Here is a 14,964-nt window from a genome sequence, read left to right on the forward strand (position 1 = left end):
AAAAAAGATCTAGGGCTGAAAGACGGTCTGTCTTGAGCATACAAAGGTAAATCGAATGGTTAATTGAAGAATGGAAAGTACGAGTATTGCTTAATCCAATTGTTGTGTTTCTTTGTACAAGAACATTATAAGGCTCCTGGTCTTATGATACATTTAATGCATGTATTCAGCACTAAACTACACATGCCATAAGACGAAGTCGCTGTTAGAGCATGCACCGAGGTCAAACAAAGTACGTGGTAGTATATGTAGAAAGATTGATACAGTAATTTCGGGTGTCGTTTATCATATATCGTCTATACCGCGTTGCAAGACTCAATCTATCTGCCTGCAACGCTTCTTAATCCTGTGCATACCTAACGCTTTATATATCGCTGACGCCATCATCAAACATCAATCCTCCCCTTAATACCACCCCGACGAGTTCAGCTGTCCAGCCGCCTTGGTCTCGTCCCTCGAATGTTTGAGAAAAGGCATCAGAGACGTCCCTCCCGTCCCAGTGAGGTTCGTCGAGCCCTTCATCCCCGACGACGAACTGGCAAGATTCTTCCTCCCCGTCCCCTGCCATGGTTTTTTAGACGGAAGTACAATATACCGCGTAACGATTTTGATGTGCTTATCGCGAAACTCACTCAGGGCCTCAGTGGCGGCTGTGTACGTCTCCTGGAGCCTATGCTGCTCTTCCGTGACAGGCGGCAGGAGAGCGAGCTCGCGAATGCTTCCTAGGCGGGCCACGTGGAGCAGGAACCTCCTGTGCGGACCGGGCATGTATTCACGCACCTCGGCATGGAAGCTGCTCTGTGTGTTTCCGTGGCCCTTGTGGTCGATGCCCAGGACGATGTCGAAGAACTGGATCAGCGAGCTCTGCCCGTTGCTCCCACCACGGTACTCCAGCCACTCTCCTTTCCCGTCTCCTTCGTCGTAGAAGACGCCGCTGGGTAGACCTGCAGCCCCCATGTTCTTGCTTCCTGCTAGAAAGGGCCGTATGCGATGATAGAAGATCATTGGATCACAGCGCTCATACATACGCTCCAGAAGGACCCCCACCCCTCTGATGCAGTCTTGTAGCTCCTCTAGTGCGTGGATGATCATGCCGTAGTCCCTCGTTTTGACGGCACTGATGGCCGCGGTCATGGTGTCGATGATCCCTGCCCCCTTGGCCTCCATGGCCACGCTGATGAGGAGGAACCATGCTTCTGACTCGGTACCCGTGAAGGAGAATAGTGTCTGCAGGGACCCAAGGTCGGTAAAGTCGTCACTGGTGCTGGAAAAATTCCAGAGGTTGGCACCGGCATATGTAAGGACCGGAGGTACCTCTAGATGCGACGATACGGCAAGGAATGGAACTGTTATTTGGGGCGGCAGGATCTAGAAAGAAGAACGCTGTCAACCTTCAGTGGGCTTCGGATCAGGTCAGGTAGACTGTTGGTGACAATAATACCTCTTCAGGCTTGTCTCCTCCCCATATGTGGGCATGTGCTGTGTAAGCGAGCAGGCAATATGCCCTCCGCCATTCAGACTCGGATGCAAGGTAGTCTGTTGACAGCACTGGTAGCAGTGATACAGCCTGACGGATGCCTCCGCTGTCGATGAGCTGCGGCAGTTGGCGGGCAACGGACTCCCAAGGATCATAGTAGGCATGGGAGAGGAGAACAGCAGGAGACTCCTCGGGCAAGAAGGCATGCCGAGTTATGGCAAACTCCTCGAGGTATCTCTTTGACCTCAGTTGGCGAGACTCGGGGCATGTGGCGTGAGGCGACATGGGTGTAGGAGAACGGTCCGAGGGTAGTCACTAGGGCCTAGCAGTATGGAAAATAGTCTGAATGAGGAACGTAGAAGGTGGAAATTGAGACGAAAGAGAGGTTGTAAGCATGTATTAATGTCGATTAGACGCAACCAAACAAGAAAGATCTTGGACTTGTAAGTGGCACGGCATCCCTGTCCTAAAAGTGAGCAGTCTCCTTTGCGCTAGAGGCTGCTGTCGACAAGGCTGCTGTCGACACGGCTTCCGTCTTCCCGACCACCGCTTCCGTGAGCGTGGAGTCGGATATTCGATATTCGTATGCGTTTTCGGCATGGGCGCACACTATTAGGGACTTTTTGTCCCATTCTTCGTATAATCGATGAGCCTATGACTGCATGACGTCGGACTTTTTACGTTATATTACAAAACCTTACTCCCGCTATTTTCTAATGTCGTGCCACGTGGATATCAGCCATATATGCGATTTGCGCTGACTTTAAAGAAACTACCCATTTAGGAAAGTCTAGGGCACGGAGGATTGTGTCGGTAGCTAGGACACGGAACTTCGGGATCTCGGGACTTCGGATGTAGAAGGGAAAAAAAACTAGCTACGTCAAAATGTAGATAGCGGGAGCCCGTGCGAGGCATAAAGCGAAGACGTCTACCCGCAGCTCGCAAAAACATGCCTCTATTGAGATCAGTGCCTCTCGACTACATTCTCTGTTGCCGGAAGATAAGAAAGAAATATAGATATAACCCTGTAAAGCCATGGATCTGTCAGAATTCGTCGACCGCCTTCGCAGTGGCAAGGCACCGGACTTCCCCGCCAATGCCAACTCTCTCGAGTTTGCCCAAAAGCTCGATTCCCAGGACTCTCTCAGCCATTTGCGCAACGAGTTCACCATCCCCACAAAGGCGTCCCTCAAGAAGACGTCGCTGAATGGCAGTCTGCCCGGTAAGAGATAATCACCTCTCAGCGACAGGATGAGCACATCGGATGTCGTTCGTTCTCTGACTGACGCGGGGTAACTGAAATTAGGCTCTACCGCCGGCTTCTCGGCCGACGAGTCGGAGCAGGGCATCTACTTTGTCGGTAACTCGCTGGGCATCCAGTCCAAGGCGGTGCGGGAGCATGTGCAGGCGCATTTTGAGACGTGGGGTTCGATCGGCGTGGCCGGCCACTTCAAGACCATGGGTGGCTCCCCCCTGGGTCCATGGCAAGACATGGCTGAGGAGTGTGCCAAGCTTTCGGCTGACGTGGTGGGCGCATCGGCGCACGAGATAGTCATCATGAACACGCTGACGGCCAATCTGCACTTCATGATGGCCAGCTTCTACAGGCCGACGGAGAAGCGGCACAAGATCATCCTCGAGTGGCGGCCGTTTCCCAGCGACTACTACGCTATAGAGAGCCAAATCACCTGGCACGGCCTCGACCCGGCTACCAGCATGGTCAAGATCGAGCCCGAGGATGGCCACATCATTTCGGTGGAGCACATCCTGGCCACCATTGACGAGAACGCCGACGAGACGGCCTTGCTGCTCCTACCCGGAATCCAGTACTACACGGGCCAGTGCTTCGACATGCAGCGCATCACAGCCCACGCCCGTGCCAAGGGCATCACGGTGGGATGGGACTTGGCCCATGCCGCGGGAAATGTCGAGCTTCGCCTGCACGATTGGGATGTCGACTTTGCCTGCTGGTGCACGTACAAGTACATCAATGCTGGCCCGGGAAGCATCGCAGGTGCCTTTGTGCACGAGCGGCACGGGTCCGTCGAGTGGGCCGAGGGCCAGGACAAGAGCAGTGGACGTCCCACGTACCGTCCACGTCTGACGGGCTGGTACGGTGGCGACAAGAGTGTCCGCTTCAACATGGACAACCGCTTCGTCCCCACCCCAGGCGCAGGCGGCTACCAAGTATCCAACCCCTCTGCCCTGGACCTGGCCGCCCTCACCGGCGCTCTCAGCATCTTTGCCAAGACGTCGATGCGGGACCTGCGTAGCAAGGCGCTCGTCCTTACCGCATATGCAGAGCACCTGCTCGACCAGATGGCCGAGCAAGCCTCCAAGGTATCGGGGGGTGGTGAGCCTCCCGTGCGCATCATCACTCCCCGAGACCCGGCCCAGCGCGGCACACAGCTGAGTATCCTCTTGTCCAATGAGAAGCTTCACGATAATGTCAGTGCCGCACTCGAGGAAAATGGTGTCATGTGTGACAAGCGTAAGCCAAACGTCATCAGGGTGGCGCCGGTGCCGCTCTACTCCCGCTTTGAAGACGTCTGGCGGTTCATGCAGATCCTCAGAGGGACTTTGGATCTCGACAAGGCTTAGAAAAGCATGCCATAGAGAATTAAGTCAATAAACGAGGAGAATGCCCCACAAGACAAGCATTCGTACTCCGATTGCATGTCAATATTGATGATAGCCGCATTTCACACCGACATTGAGCTTCAAACACGGAACGATCTGGCTCTCAATCGTTCCGGCCGACCGATATGCACGCCAGATCATGCAAGAATTAACGACCTTCTGACTTTATGGTGAACAAAGTAAGCGCCATGAGGCGATACATGTATATTCCGTATAATATCGATGTATTTCCCCACGCAGAAGATGCTACATTCCGCAGTAAGAGCACCATCAAAGACATATATTAGCGTGAGATTTTGCAAAAGTTCAAAATATCACCATTGCTGCAGCTTATGTGTACATACATACACATACTGTCTAATTTCCCTGTCTGTTTGATGTTCCATGAACAGATCCATGGTCCTGGTGCCTCCGAGCCGTCTATATCCGCCGACATGTGATACGCTCGCAAAACTGACGGTGGGTACAGCGGATACGCTCTTTTCCTCCGAGATTCCGCAATCCCTCTTCCGTCTTCCCGCAGATGCATCATTAATCCTGCCATCATCCGTCCCAACAACCAACCGACAATAGAGCGAGTGACCACCCATCACAAGCCGGCGAGGGAATGGAGCGCCGACAGCAGTTGGATACAGCCGACTCACCGGGACGCCCCATACGCAGTCGCACTTCCAACGCCTGTGATGGCTGCAAGAAGCGCAAGGTGAAATGCGACGGCAACCAGCCATGCAGCTACTGCGCCCGGCGTCAGCGGCCGCATACATGCAAATACACGGCTCCGAGTCGGATCCGTCAGCGTCGGAGCCGGTCCGTAGCCGCAGCGCCGTCTCCCGCTGGCAACGCCCGAGGCCCATCGCCGCTTCATCCAGAGGAAAGGAGGGGCACCGGATCTCATGGCCGTGACGCGGCGACACCGTCGCCACCCCTGTCGTCCCACGGGCGACCACGACGGTCGTCCGCAATGATGGAATCGGCGGAAGATGACACCGAGGTGCCGAGGGAGGCCCGGCTGTTGTGCGATGCGCAGGGGAAGCTGATCTTTATCGGCGACTGTGCTCCCCTCTCATTCTTCCAGTCGGTGCGCCAGCTCGTCAATAGCCGCGTCGGGCAGACGGCTTTTGCGCCCGAGACGAGCCGGTACTCCGTCCTGGAGAATGCGCCATCGTCACAACAGATATCAGCGGCGCCGCCGGATCCTCCCGACGTCAGGGCTGCCCACGTATCCTCACACGTAGCGAGCTATGTGTCTGCGACATCGGGCATGTTGGACTTGTTTGACAACGAGCCTAGACTGACCGACAACCTGGTGCTCTGGGCTAACCTGCGTGACAAGCCACGTAACCTCACGTCGGCCATCAACTACCTCATCCTGGCCATCGGGTGTCAGACGGACGACGAGCCCACATCCCAGGTCTACTTTGAGTACGCCAAGGCGCAGGCGTTTGCTAGCCTGAGCGACAGCTTGGGCGTCGAGACGGTGCAGGCTTTCGTGCTGGTGACGGTGTACATGTTGTGCTCGTGTCAGATCAACAGCAGCTTCTTGGTATTTGGTGTGTCCGTGCGGGCCGCCTACTCGATCGGCGTGCACCGGACCGAGGTGAATGCGCGGTTCGGACCCGAGATTCACAGACAGAGGGACCGGCTGTGGAAGAGCCTGCGCGTGATCGACCTCTTCCTCAGCACATCCATGGGCCGTCCACCCGCCACTTCCGACGTCGACTGCACCGTCCCCTATCGCCACAGCAGCCCCGACAATGACGGTGGCAGCGATGGAGGGACGTTTGACCTTCTCAACGCCTCGGTCCAGATCCTCCTCATCACAGAGGGCATCGTGCTCGAAATCTTCTCCCGCAAGCGCGTCTCCCTCCAGCGCACAGACGGTATCTCCCTCCGCCTCAGACAGTGGTCTGCCGATTGGCTCCGGCGCCTCAGCGACGTTGTTTCCCAGCCCTGCCGCCATCCGAGGCATGAGGTTGCCGGTGCGTGCCAGGTGCTTTCCTCTTACTACTATGCCGTCATGCTTGTATCCCGCCCCTTTCTCATGTACGAGGTCTTTCGCCGTCTGGGTGACGGCCCGGCGAATACCATGGCGTCAGGGAAATCAAAGTTGGCCGACGCGTGCATCGATGCCGCCAGTCTCATGGTAGATCCCATCATTGACCTCATAAAACAAGGCGCTTTGGATGGTCGCAGGCCCATAATCGTGTACGTCTCTTCTTCCTCTCCGCCCTCTAAATTTCCTCTCTAACAAGACGAACAAGACAAATGATCTGACTGGCCAAACACAGATCATGGCTATTCGCCGCTTCGCTAGTCTTGGGCCTCGGCCTCCTCAGCGGCTTCGGTCGCACCTTGGAAAATCACACGCAAATGTCCATCCAAGCCCTCGAGCACTTCGCCCGTACCGATGCCCACGCCCGACAGTACTCCCTCATTGCGCAGTCTCTCCTCACCACGGCGCTCGAGCACCTCGAGAAGCGTGAGCTGCAGCAGCGTCTCAAGCGCACTGAGACATCCAGTCAGCTATTTGGGCTCATACCGCAGGGCGGTAGTCGTCGGACGACAATAGCAGCATCGCCAGTTCATCAACGTCATCATCAGTCCTCTGTCTTGAGCCCTACGGGGACAACAGATTCACCCTTTTCTGCACTACCTAGTGATAGGCCTCCCTTTCTTCTGCACAACCACCATCAAAATATGGCTGCGCGGTTGTCAGATATGGATTCGCCGGCTTATCTGGGCCTGAATGATTCACTTGCAGTTCAGGATGGTACTTTTTGGAACATGTACCAAGGCACGAATGAGGGTGATGCACTCAATCTGTTTCCTCTTCTGGATTCAGGAGGAGCCATAGATCTCGCCCATTACTTGTGAGGATGCGCATGGATGTTCATAACGAAAAGACTCTAATGTATCGCTAGACATACACTTTAGACGAATAGTCCGCTTGTTTTCAGTCTGCAAGTCAATGTTGAAAGAAAATTGATGTCGGATAACTGCATGCATTCTCAATTATGCCTCAATCATGAGACGCCATCAAAGAGAAGAAGTAAAGACAAAGTGAAAGACCTCTTTGACATGAGGTCGGGTATGAAGAAAGAACAGGGGGGAAATGTATGAAACTATTATACACGCTCGAAGACATCCGCGCCAAAAGCGTAAACATGAAAGAAAAAAAAAACCACCATCGCTCATCTCACGTCATCTCATCGTGAAGCGAGGCTAGCACGGCCGTCAGCCTGCTTCTTCTGAGCCGCGGCAGCCGGTGGTACTCCAACGCCGATAGTGGCGCGGCGTGTCTCCTGTGGGCTGTTTCTTCCATCGGCATTGTTTTGTGTCCTTTCGGACCTCATGCTCCCGCCCAGATTCATACGCCTGGCCTGTCCTGCGGTGAGAGCTCTCTCACCAAGCTCCGCCGGTGCACAAGTCATGGGCGGGCTTCTGCGGCGATCAGTGCTGCCCCGGCGGCTCCTGGAGATGCCGTTCGTGGTGCTCGCCAGAGCGTACGACGAAGAGCCAGGCATACTAGGCCTGGGTCCAGCAGGGCGGTCGCCGTGGAGCGTACCGATGCTCGACGTACGCTTCGCGTTTGATGTAGCGGTGGCTGTCATGGTGCTCACCCTCTTGGCTTTGTTGGCGTTGTGCATGGCGCTCCGTAGCTTGCGCGAGTCAAGCATGCTCGTCTCGGAGTCAGAGCCTGATGAAGTCGCTTGGGAGATGGGAGGCTTGTTCTCGTCGAGTGTTGATTTCTTGTTGTCAGTGCTGGGGCTCGAGCTGGAGCGACGAAATCCGTAGCGTAGGGACGACGGCGATAAGTTTCCCATCTTAGATACATCCAGAGATCGAAGAGCAGGCGGAGTCCTTCCCTCCGAGCCTGAGGGAGATCCACTGAGACGCATGCTAAAGGTTGGCGGGTTCAGGGTTGGAGAGTCCCCCTGTGATGTGGATGACCGCGGTCCCTTTGACAGGAAGCCAGCTTGAAAGCGACCGGGCCTGGCTGCTGGGATGCCGCTAGGAGGAGCTGTTGCTGTGGCTGATTGAGCTTCCGACTCCTCGGGCTTAGGGCTAGACTCTTCAAGAATGGTAGGCTCTTGCTGGACGATGGACATGGGTTCGAAGACTGGTGCCGGCACAGGAGGTGGAGGTGTTTGTTCGATCAATGACTCGTCTGTTGGAGGCCGCTTCTGGGGGGTCTTTTCGAAATCTTCCAATGTTCCCTGCTCCGACTCGTCATCACGCCACCTCACACCCCTCCCCTTGGTCTTCTTGACGGGAGTAAAGCTGATGCCCTTCTTGGTGGCACTGGCAACCTTTCGCCTCCTAGGCGAACCTTTCATGGGGCTGGTAAAGACGGAAGCCTCTCTCGGGGCCGCTGCAGCGAAGCTCGGCGGCTCCACAGGCTTGAAAGAAGTCCTGAGCGACTTCCTGCGTTTGGGTGTGCCCTTCTTATTAGGTGGGAAGATGTCGACGACAGGCAGAGAACCATCGGGCTTCACAACCTGCGACACGGACTTGTAGCCCACCTCGAGGAGACGGTGGATAATCTCCTTGGCGTGGGAAACAGCCTCCTCCTCTCCCATGGAGAGCGTGTCCGTCATGGAAGTAAGCATCTCAAACTGCGCAGTCAGCAGCTGCTGCACCATGGCGGCATCGCCCATCCGGTCATGCTCGAGCACCTCGTGGTACGCTTCACGATTGAACGTGATTTTGAGTATTTCGGCTTCCTGTTCAAGCTTCGCAATCTCTCCAGTGTCTGTTCCTTCAGAGCTCTCCAGCTGCCTGAGGCCGTGATCTAATGCGATGTCGATGGGACGCTCCCACGCTGGCTTCTCAAGTTTCTGTTGGATGTGCCGACGGCTGGCTTCAAGTTCCAGTAGGATGCCATTAGCCATCTTGCGAATAGCCGTCAGGTTTTGAGGCATCGAGTCATCCTCGCCTCCACGCTGGTCGCAGACAGCATCAAATGCTGCAATCCACCCAGACAGCAGGCCAATACGACGCTCAAAGGCCTTAAGCTTCTTCATACTGTTGATGCGCTCTTGGCGCTCTCCAGCCGAGTGCTCGTAGGCCATATGTAGGCGCTGGACACCCTCACGTGTAGTCATATTCCTCTTCTCCCACTGCTTGCGGAATTTGGCGAGAAATATGTTTTCGGCGTCCTTTTGCTGTGCACGCAGTTCGTCGATGAGCGCTCTCTGCTCGTCAATCTTGACCAAGAAGTCCTTGACATGCCGGTTGACGTTGAAGACATTGCGCGTAACCTTGGTCTGTATATTCTTTGCTCGGTTCGCGTATCGAAGAGTGTTCTGCGTTTCATCGTAGTGCGCGCTCGATGGCGAGACACATACAATCATGACCGTCTTGCAGTTGCCGCCCAGAGAGAACTTGAGAAGCCGTGTCAGTTTGCTGTTGCGGTAAGGAACGTGGGCACGGCCTCGGCGGTCACAAAGGGCGTTGATGCAGCTTCCCAAGGCCAGGAGCGATTTGTTGATGTTGGCGCCCTCGGTCAGACGTTCGCCACGGTTCTTGGTGACAGAGGCACGTTCTGAACCAGCCAGGTCAATGATACTGAGCGTAGCCATGGTATGAGGTTCGTTGACATCGGCGTTTCGGTCCTTCTGGGCGATGTTGATTTGGAGCACGGCGTGTGAACGCGACGAAGTAGCATTCGCCTCGGTGGGCGAAACCGTGCGGTACTCGTTTCCCCTGACTATCATATCCATGACCTCCTGGACATCCTTGGGGTGGTGGCTGGTGAGACCTGGTACGGTGACGGCCTGGTTACTGTCTTCGCGCAACATAAGGCCAGACTTGCTGCCACCAGGGAGAAGCAGATCGCGAATCGTCTCGTTGTAGATTTCGAGGTAGCTGAGACTCAGCTCAGTCGTCTTCTCCTGACTTCGCTCCTCAATCTTCTCAAACAACTCTTGCATGGTCAAGAAAATGATTCCTGGCTGCTGGGGGGTTCCGGTAATGGTGTGTGTCTTGCCGCAGCCCGTCGCGCCGTAGGCGAAAACAGTAGCATTGTAGCCATCGAGGACGCTGTCGAGAAGCTGCTTTGTTGTTCCCTCGTAGACATCGGACTGCGTTGTTGCATCGTCAAAAACGCGATCAAAGGCAAATACCTGATCCTTGGTCTTCTTCGACGCGGGCACGACGGAGCGGGAGAATCTGTGTACGGGGCTGTCTTCCGGAGGGTCAAATACTCTAGGCGTTGGTCAGTCTTCGGCTCCTTCATTCATGGAGAACTCTGATGTGGACATACAGGCAACGGCCATCCATGACCTTGATAACGTTTCGGATGCCTCGTTGGTTCAATTTTGGTGTAGGTAGGCCGGCCAGAGAGCCGTCGCCCAGGAAGACCGTACCATCGTCATTCTTATGTCTGCTGAATCCATCAGTCCTGAGCTTTAGTGGCAGTGGCATGAGTGAAGACGTACACTTGTGCGGCCTCGCGGATCGTGAAAGGTCGCACGCGGACTGTTGAGATGGCAAGTCAGCTGCTGCGTGACGACATCGAACTGTCGACGTGAAGGGTGGGCGCTCATCGACATACCTGCCACCGTAATGGATGACTGTCCCGCAGCAGACATTATGAATCTTCGCGCGTCTCGTCCTGTGTCCTATTATGCTACTGGCCGGTCTTTTTTTATCGTGGCTTTTGTTTTCCTCGATTGGGTTCGTATGCGATGGGGCGCTTTCTCTGGCGTAGGTAGGCTGGCGCGGAGTCCGAATCGAGGGAGGGTTGAAAACAAGGTCTAAAGGGTTATGGTGGTAAAGAAAGAAAAGAAGAAGAAGGAAAGGTTATGATACGGTGCGACACACTAAAAAGAGAGAAAAAGTCGAAAAAGGAGTTGGTGTGCATATCAGATGGCCAAAAAGCAAGAAAGATGGTCGACGTACTCGTCAAGTGTTTAAACGCCTTTGCTAACGGAGTGGAGCTTGACCCGTGAATGTGTTCACCTCCTGTGCATTTGTTTTTCTGCCCCTGTAGACGCAGTTGCCTCGACAACGCACAGAGTGGATTCCGTACCTGACACGTGAAACGCTCCCACCCCCGCGCCTGATGTCACTGTTGTTAATAGTGATGATGTTCGCTATAATAATCAAAAGGGTATTATTGCCATCTGTTCCCCCCCCCTGATGCTCCCCTTGTGTTTATGTCTGCCCCATTGTTTGATATAACTCGTCAAAATCACAGCCGTATTGTTGGAACAAGTACAGAATAATAATGATACAGTCAGGGGTCAAAAAGTCTCCGGTCCACCCCAAAAAGTTGCGAGGTCTAATGACAGGCCAGAGTGGCTCAAGCCTGTCAATTTCAGCCTTCCCTGACCAAAGGTCCATCTCCTGTACAGATTACCTTGACAAATTTAGTCTTCTTGACCAGCTTGTAGTCACAGAAGAGCACAGTAACAATGGGGATATCAATGTACGGCGGGATGATTGTCTTGGCGCTGAAATTTCCTGGGAAAAAAAAAAGGCATCAAAGTCGTTGAAGAGGGCGATGATGAGGCAGAAACAGATGGAAAAGTAGGCGAGGAAAGGCTGCATGGGTGACTTGTACGGGATGTTGTCACGGTCGATACCGTGGAACTTGAGCTCTTGGTAGAAGCAGAGGTAAGTGTAGCAGACACTGGCCCAGACGATGAGGGTGCTGACGGCACTGAGGTTGCTGATCCAGAAGAAGACATCTGACGAACGGTTGTTGGCATCCAAGTAACTCAGACATCCCCGAGCCGTCGTCAGGGCCACGCAGCCATACGGCACGCCGAACCGCTCGAAGCGAAGAAATGAGGGCTCCTTGTCATCGAGAGCGGCAGCGTACAGGACCCGCGTCGAGGTGTAGAAGAAGGAGTTGCCCGCCGACCAGGCCGACGTGAGGACAACACCGTTGATGATCCCTGGAAGGATCTCGATGCCGCTGTTGGCAATGGCGACGACAAAGGGGCTCTGGTTGGCGCCGGGGGCGTCGCTGTCAATGGCATCGATGAGCTTGTCATCGTCCTAGGCCACGCACATGCCTAGCAGGAAGATGGACAAGACGTAGAAGATGGCGATACGCCAAAACACACGGCACACAACCTTTGGGATGTTGCGACGTGGATCATCAGTCTCGCCCGACGCCACTACTACCGTCTCGCTACCGAATAGCCTGGATAAAGACCATTCAAAATGCCAGGAAGCGGCCCAAACCCCCCTCCTTGAGATACGTGTTCATGGCGCCGGGATTGTTCCAGAATTGAAAGCCAATAGCCTCGCCGTCAGGACCAGTGCCGCCGGTAATGATGAGCATGAGCAGGATCAGGCCGACAATGGTAGTGAGCTTGACGGCACCAAAGGCAAACTCGACTTCGCCATAGACGTGAACGGGCAAGCAGTTGACGACGACCATGGCGGCGAAGAAGATGGTGATGAGGGCTGCACTGGGTATAGTGTTCTTCCAGTAGTCGACGACGACGCAGCAGACACTCACCTCGACGGGTACGCCAATGGCAACCTGGTTCCAATAGTTCCACCCCAGCGTGAATCCCAGGGCATCGACGTACCGAGTCGCAAAGATGGGAACGCAACCGGGTATGGGCAACCAGGCCGCCATCTCTCCCAGGCAATTGATGACGCAAAACAAGTTGAAGCCCGTCACCGCATATGATATAAAGGCAGAGAGGGGGCCAGCCAGAGATAAAACCTGGCCGCTGCCGACAAACAGTCCCGTGCCAATAGCACCAGACAGGGCCAGGAACTGGACATGTCTAGACTTGAGCCGCCGGTTAAGAGAGCCCAGGTGTTTCAACTCTTCCTTCATTTTAGGCTCGCCCTCGCCCACGTTGGCTAGCTTGATCTGCTTCGGCTCCTCTACACCGATGGTATCAGCGGCGTCTAGTATCTCAATATCGGCGCCCATATTGCTTTTGGCGGCTCCCAGAATGACTGGGTGATGTCCGGACGGTGATACTGTCTAATGACGGAGCTAAGTGAAGCTTTACACGGGAATATGCAAAGGTAATCTTTGAGCATGCAGGTTTCTCATTTCCCACAAACCAGGGGAAATAGAACAGTTGGCGTCTCCAACTCATCCTTGTTCTAGGCTAGTTCATTCAGCCACTTGTGAGGAGGAACCTGGAGTGCTATCATGATTCATTCAATGCTACTCTGAGTCCCGAGCTTGTTCTCCATTGTATGAGACTATGAAACCAAAGCAACGGGGGGGAGTGATAACGTTTGGCCTTGGCAACTTCCCCACATCCCGCCATTGATGATCCTTTGGTTGCGTTGTCTTATCAACAACCTGCCCGAAATAGTCGCCAGCATCATGTGCACTTGGATCCGTATAACTAACAGCATTGTCCTAGTCTTCACCTGTCTGGATGTCGCCGGTGAAGAACCCGACATATTGGAGCAGTAGTAGTGAGGAGTCGGGTATGAGCTTGGTGGGAGGTAAGGTGTAATAGTTCTTGCGCACTTCGGCCGTTATGATAGCGGGTTCGGTAAGATGGATGGGCGATTGCGCGCCCTGTAGTGATATTATATTGTGAACTTGGACGTGAGTTCACACTCCAAGGATGATAATATAAGAATCTGTAGTAATTAGATAACCATGAAGTGTCCTCTTTGGCATCATCGAAGCAGAGCTTATTGGGGTCACAGCTTATAATGGCGATTGCTAATGGGCTTTGGACAAAGAACGGGAGTTATGCACAATTTCCGAGCCCCTGAGATCGACGATGCTTCACTTCGATCAACCTGGGGCATCATTCAATGTTATATCATGCGTGTTGTTGGGCAAGTTCCCGGTCCTGTAACCCTTAAGAGGCTCCCCGATAACACGTTCTATACGTGTACTACGGTCTCGAACGTTGCCACAATCCCAGGCGCATCCAGCGTCACATGTCTCGGATACTCTTGCCCCTGTTGTATCATTACAAAGTCTGTGTGGTCATTGTTGGCGTCAGTGTCTAGGGTCTCTCCTCGGCCCTCGTATCTTGCAGAGGCGGGGTACACCGACATCACCAAGCTAGAACCTGCTGAGGCCATCCCGTCTCCGTACTTTGCTGTATATGACCTAGACAAGATTGTTAGAGAAGAATACGAGGTTGGCTTCTATCCTGCTCTCGCGTCTGTCTGTAGTAAATTTGGCAGTTTGCTTTCTATTTCCGCTTTGATCAAGGTACGCAAGTTCGTGCAACTAATGCGGAAATGGGTAATCCTTCTTTTGAACCTAGGCGGATCTATTGGAGCTGAGATTCTGATGAGCATCGGGGGCGCCCTACATGCAGCTGGACCAGCGGGTCATTTTGTCGATGATGCTTTCGGATTCGCCGCCGGCTCTGGCTTTCATGTGGGAATGTACGAATCGTAGGGAGGTCACATGAAGCTGAATTAGCGGCTTTCTCCGGCATCCAGAACAACCACCGTCGCTTAGCAGCGACTGGGACCCATGGCGCAACGGTAGCGCGTCAGATTCCAGTTCGATCTAAAACTTCGGAGCATCCTGAAGGTTACCCGTTCGAATCGGGTTGGGTTCAATTCCTGGAAAACAAATTTTTTGCCATCTCATCGTGTCCACCTTCAAGTCACGGGTGTAAAAGGGACTTTACCTCTTTTGTTTTTTTTTTCTCTCTTGAATGCTACGCACCGTCCTTAGTTATATTTCCAGGGAATTTGAAGCTTGACCACTATCAATGTATCCAAGTCGAGAATATGTAACCAACGTTGAATTTCTTTACTGTTGATGCTATCATGTTTGACATGTGTCACGCGGGCTGCTTCAATCTTGATTCCAAAATTCCCCGCTCCTCAGCACACAACCATGCTGTGTTGACAAGTGACGCACTAGAGCCGCTCGT

General features: G+C 53.9%; 5 protein-coding genes across 5 annotated transcripts; 2 read left to right on the top strand and 3 right to left on the bottom strand.

Annotated features, from left to right (window-relative positions):
• Positions 1-405: 405 nt before the first annotated feature.
• GMORB2_3666 (indoleamine 2,3-dioxygenase) lies at positions 406-1,762 on the bottom strand (the record flags this gene model as incomplete). Its single annotated transcript, XM_035465642.1, has 2 exons — positions 406-1,368; positions 1,442-1,762. The coding sequence occupies 2 exons, from the start codon at positions 1,760-1,762 to the stop codon at positions 406-408; spliced, it is 1,284 nt and encodes a 427-aa protein (XP_035323479.1).
• A 750-nt stretch (positions 1,763-2,512) lies between these two features.
• Positions 2,513-4,078, top strand: GMORB2_3667 (kynureninase; the record flags this gene model as incomplete). The annotated part of the gene is made up of 2 exons (XM_035465643.1): positions 2,513-2,699; positions 2,784-4,078. 2 exons carry the CDS (start codon positions 2,513-2,515, stop codon positions 4,076-4,078), a joined length of 1,482 nt encoding a protein of 493 aa, XP_035323480.1.
• Positions 4,079-4,724: 646 nt separating this feature from the next.
• Positions 4,725-6,991, top strand: GMORB2_3668 (Fungal trans; the record flags this gene model as incomplete). Its single annotated transcript, XM_035465644.1, has 2 exons — positions 4,725-6,322; positions 6,406-6,991. 2 exons carry the CDS (start codon positions 4,725-4,727, stop codon positions 6,989-6,991), a joined length of 2,184 nt encoding a protein of 727 aa, XP_035323481.1.
• A 332-nt stretch (positions 6,992-7,323) lies between these two features.
• GMORB2_3669 (kinesin family member 18/19) lies at positions 7,324-10,710 on the bottom strand (the record flags this gene model as incomplete). Its single annotated transcript, XM_035465645.1, has 4 exons — positions 7,324-10,324; positions 10,383-10,505; positions 10,558-10,597; positions 10,674-10,710. The coding sequence occupies 4 exons, from the start codon at positions 10,708-10,710 to the stop codon at positions 7,324-7,326; spliced, it is 3,201 nt and encodes a 1,066-aa protein (XP_035323482.1).
• Positions 10,711-11,438: 728 nt separating this feature from the next.
• Positions 11,439-13,022, bottom strand: GMORB2_3670 (uncharacterized protein; the record flags this gene model as incomplete). Its single annotated transcript, XM_035465646.1, has 4 exons — positions 11,439-11,574; positions 11,685-12,124; positions 12,200-12,272; positions 12,331-13,022. The coding sequence occupies 4 exons, from the start codon at positions 13,020-13,022 to the stop codon at positions 11,439-11,441; spliced, it is 1,341 nt and encodes a 446-aa protein (XP_035323483.1).
• Positions 13,023-14,964: the final 1,942 nt, after the last annotated feature.

Source organism: Geosmithia morbida, assembly GCF_012550715.1.
Source record: "Geosmithia morbida isolate 1262 chromosome Unknown scaffold_2, whole genome shotgun sequence".
NCBI lineage: Eukaryota > Fungi > Ascomycota > Sordariomycetes > Hypocreales > Bionectriaceae > Geosmithia > Geosmithia morbida.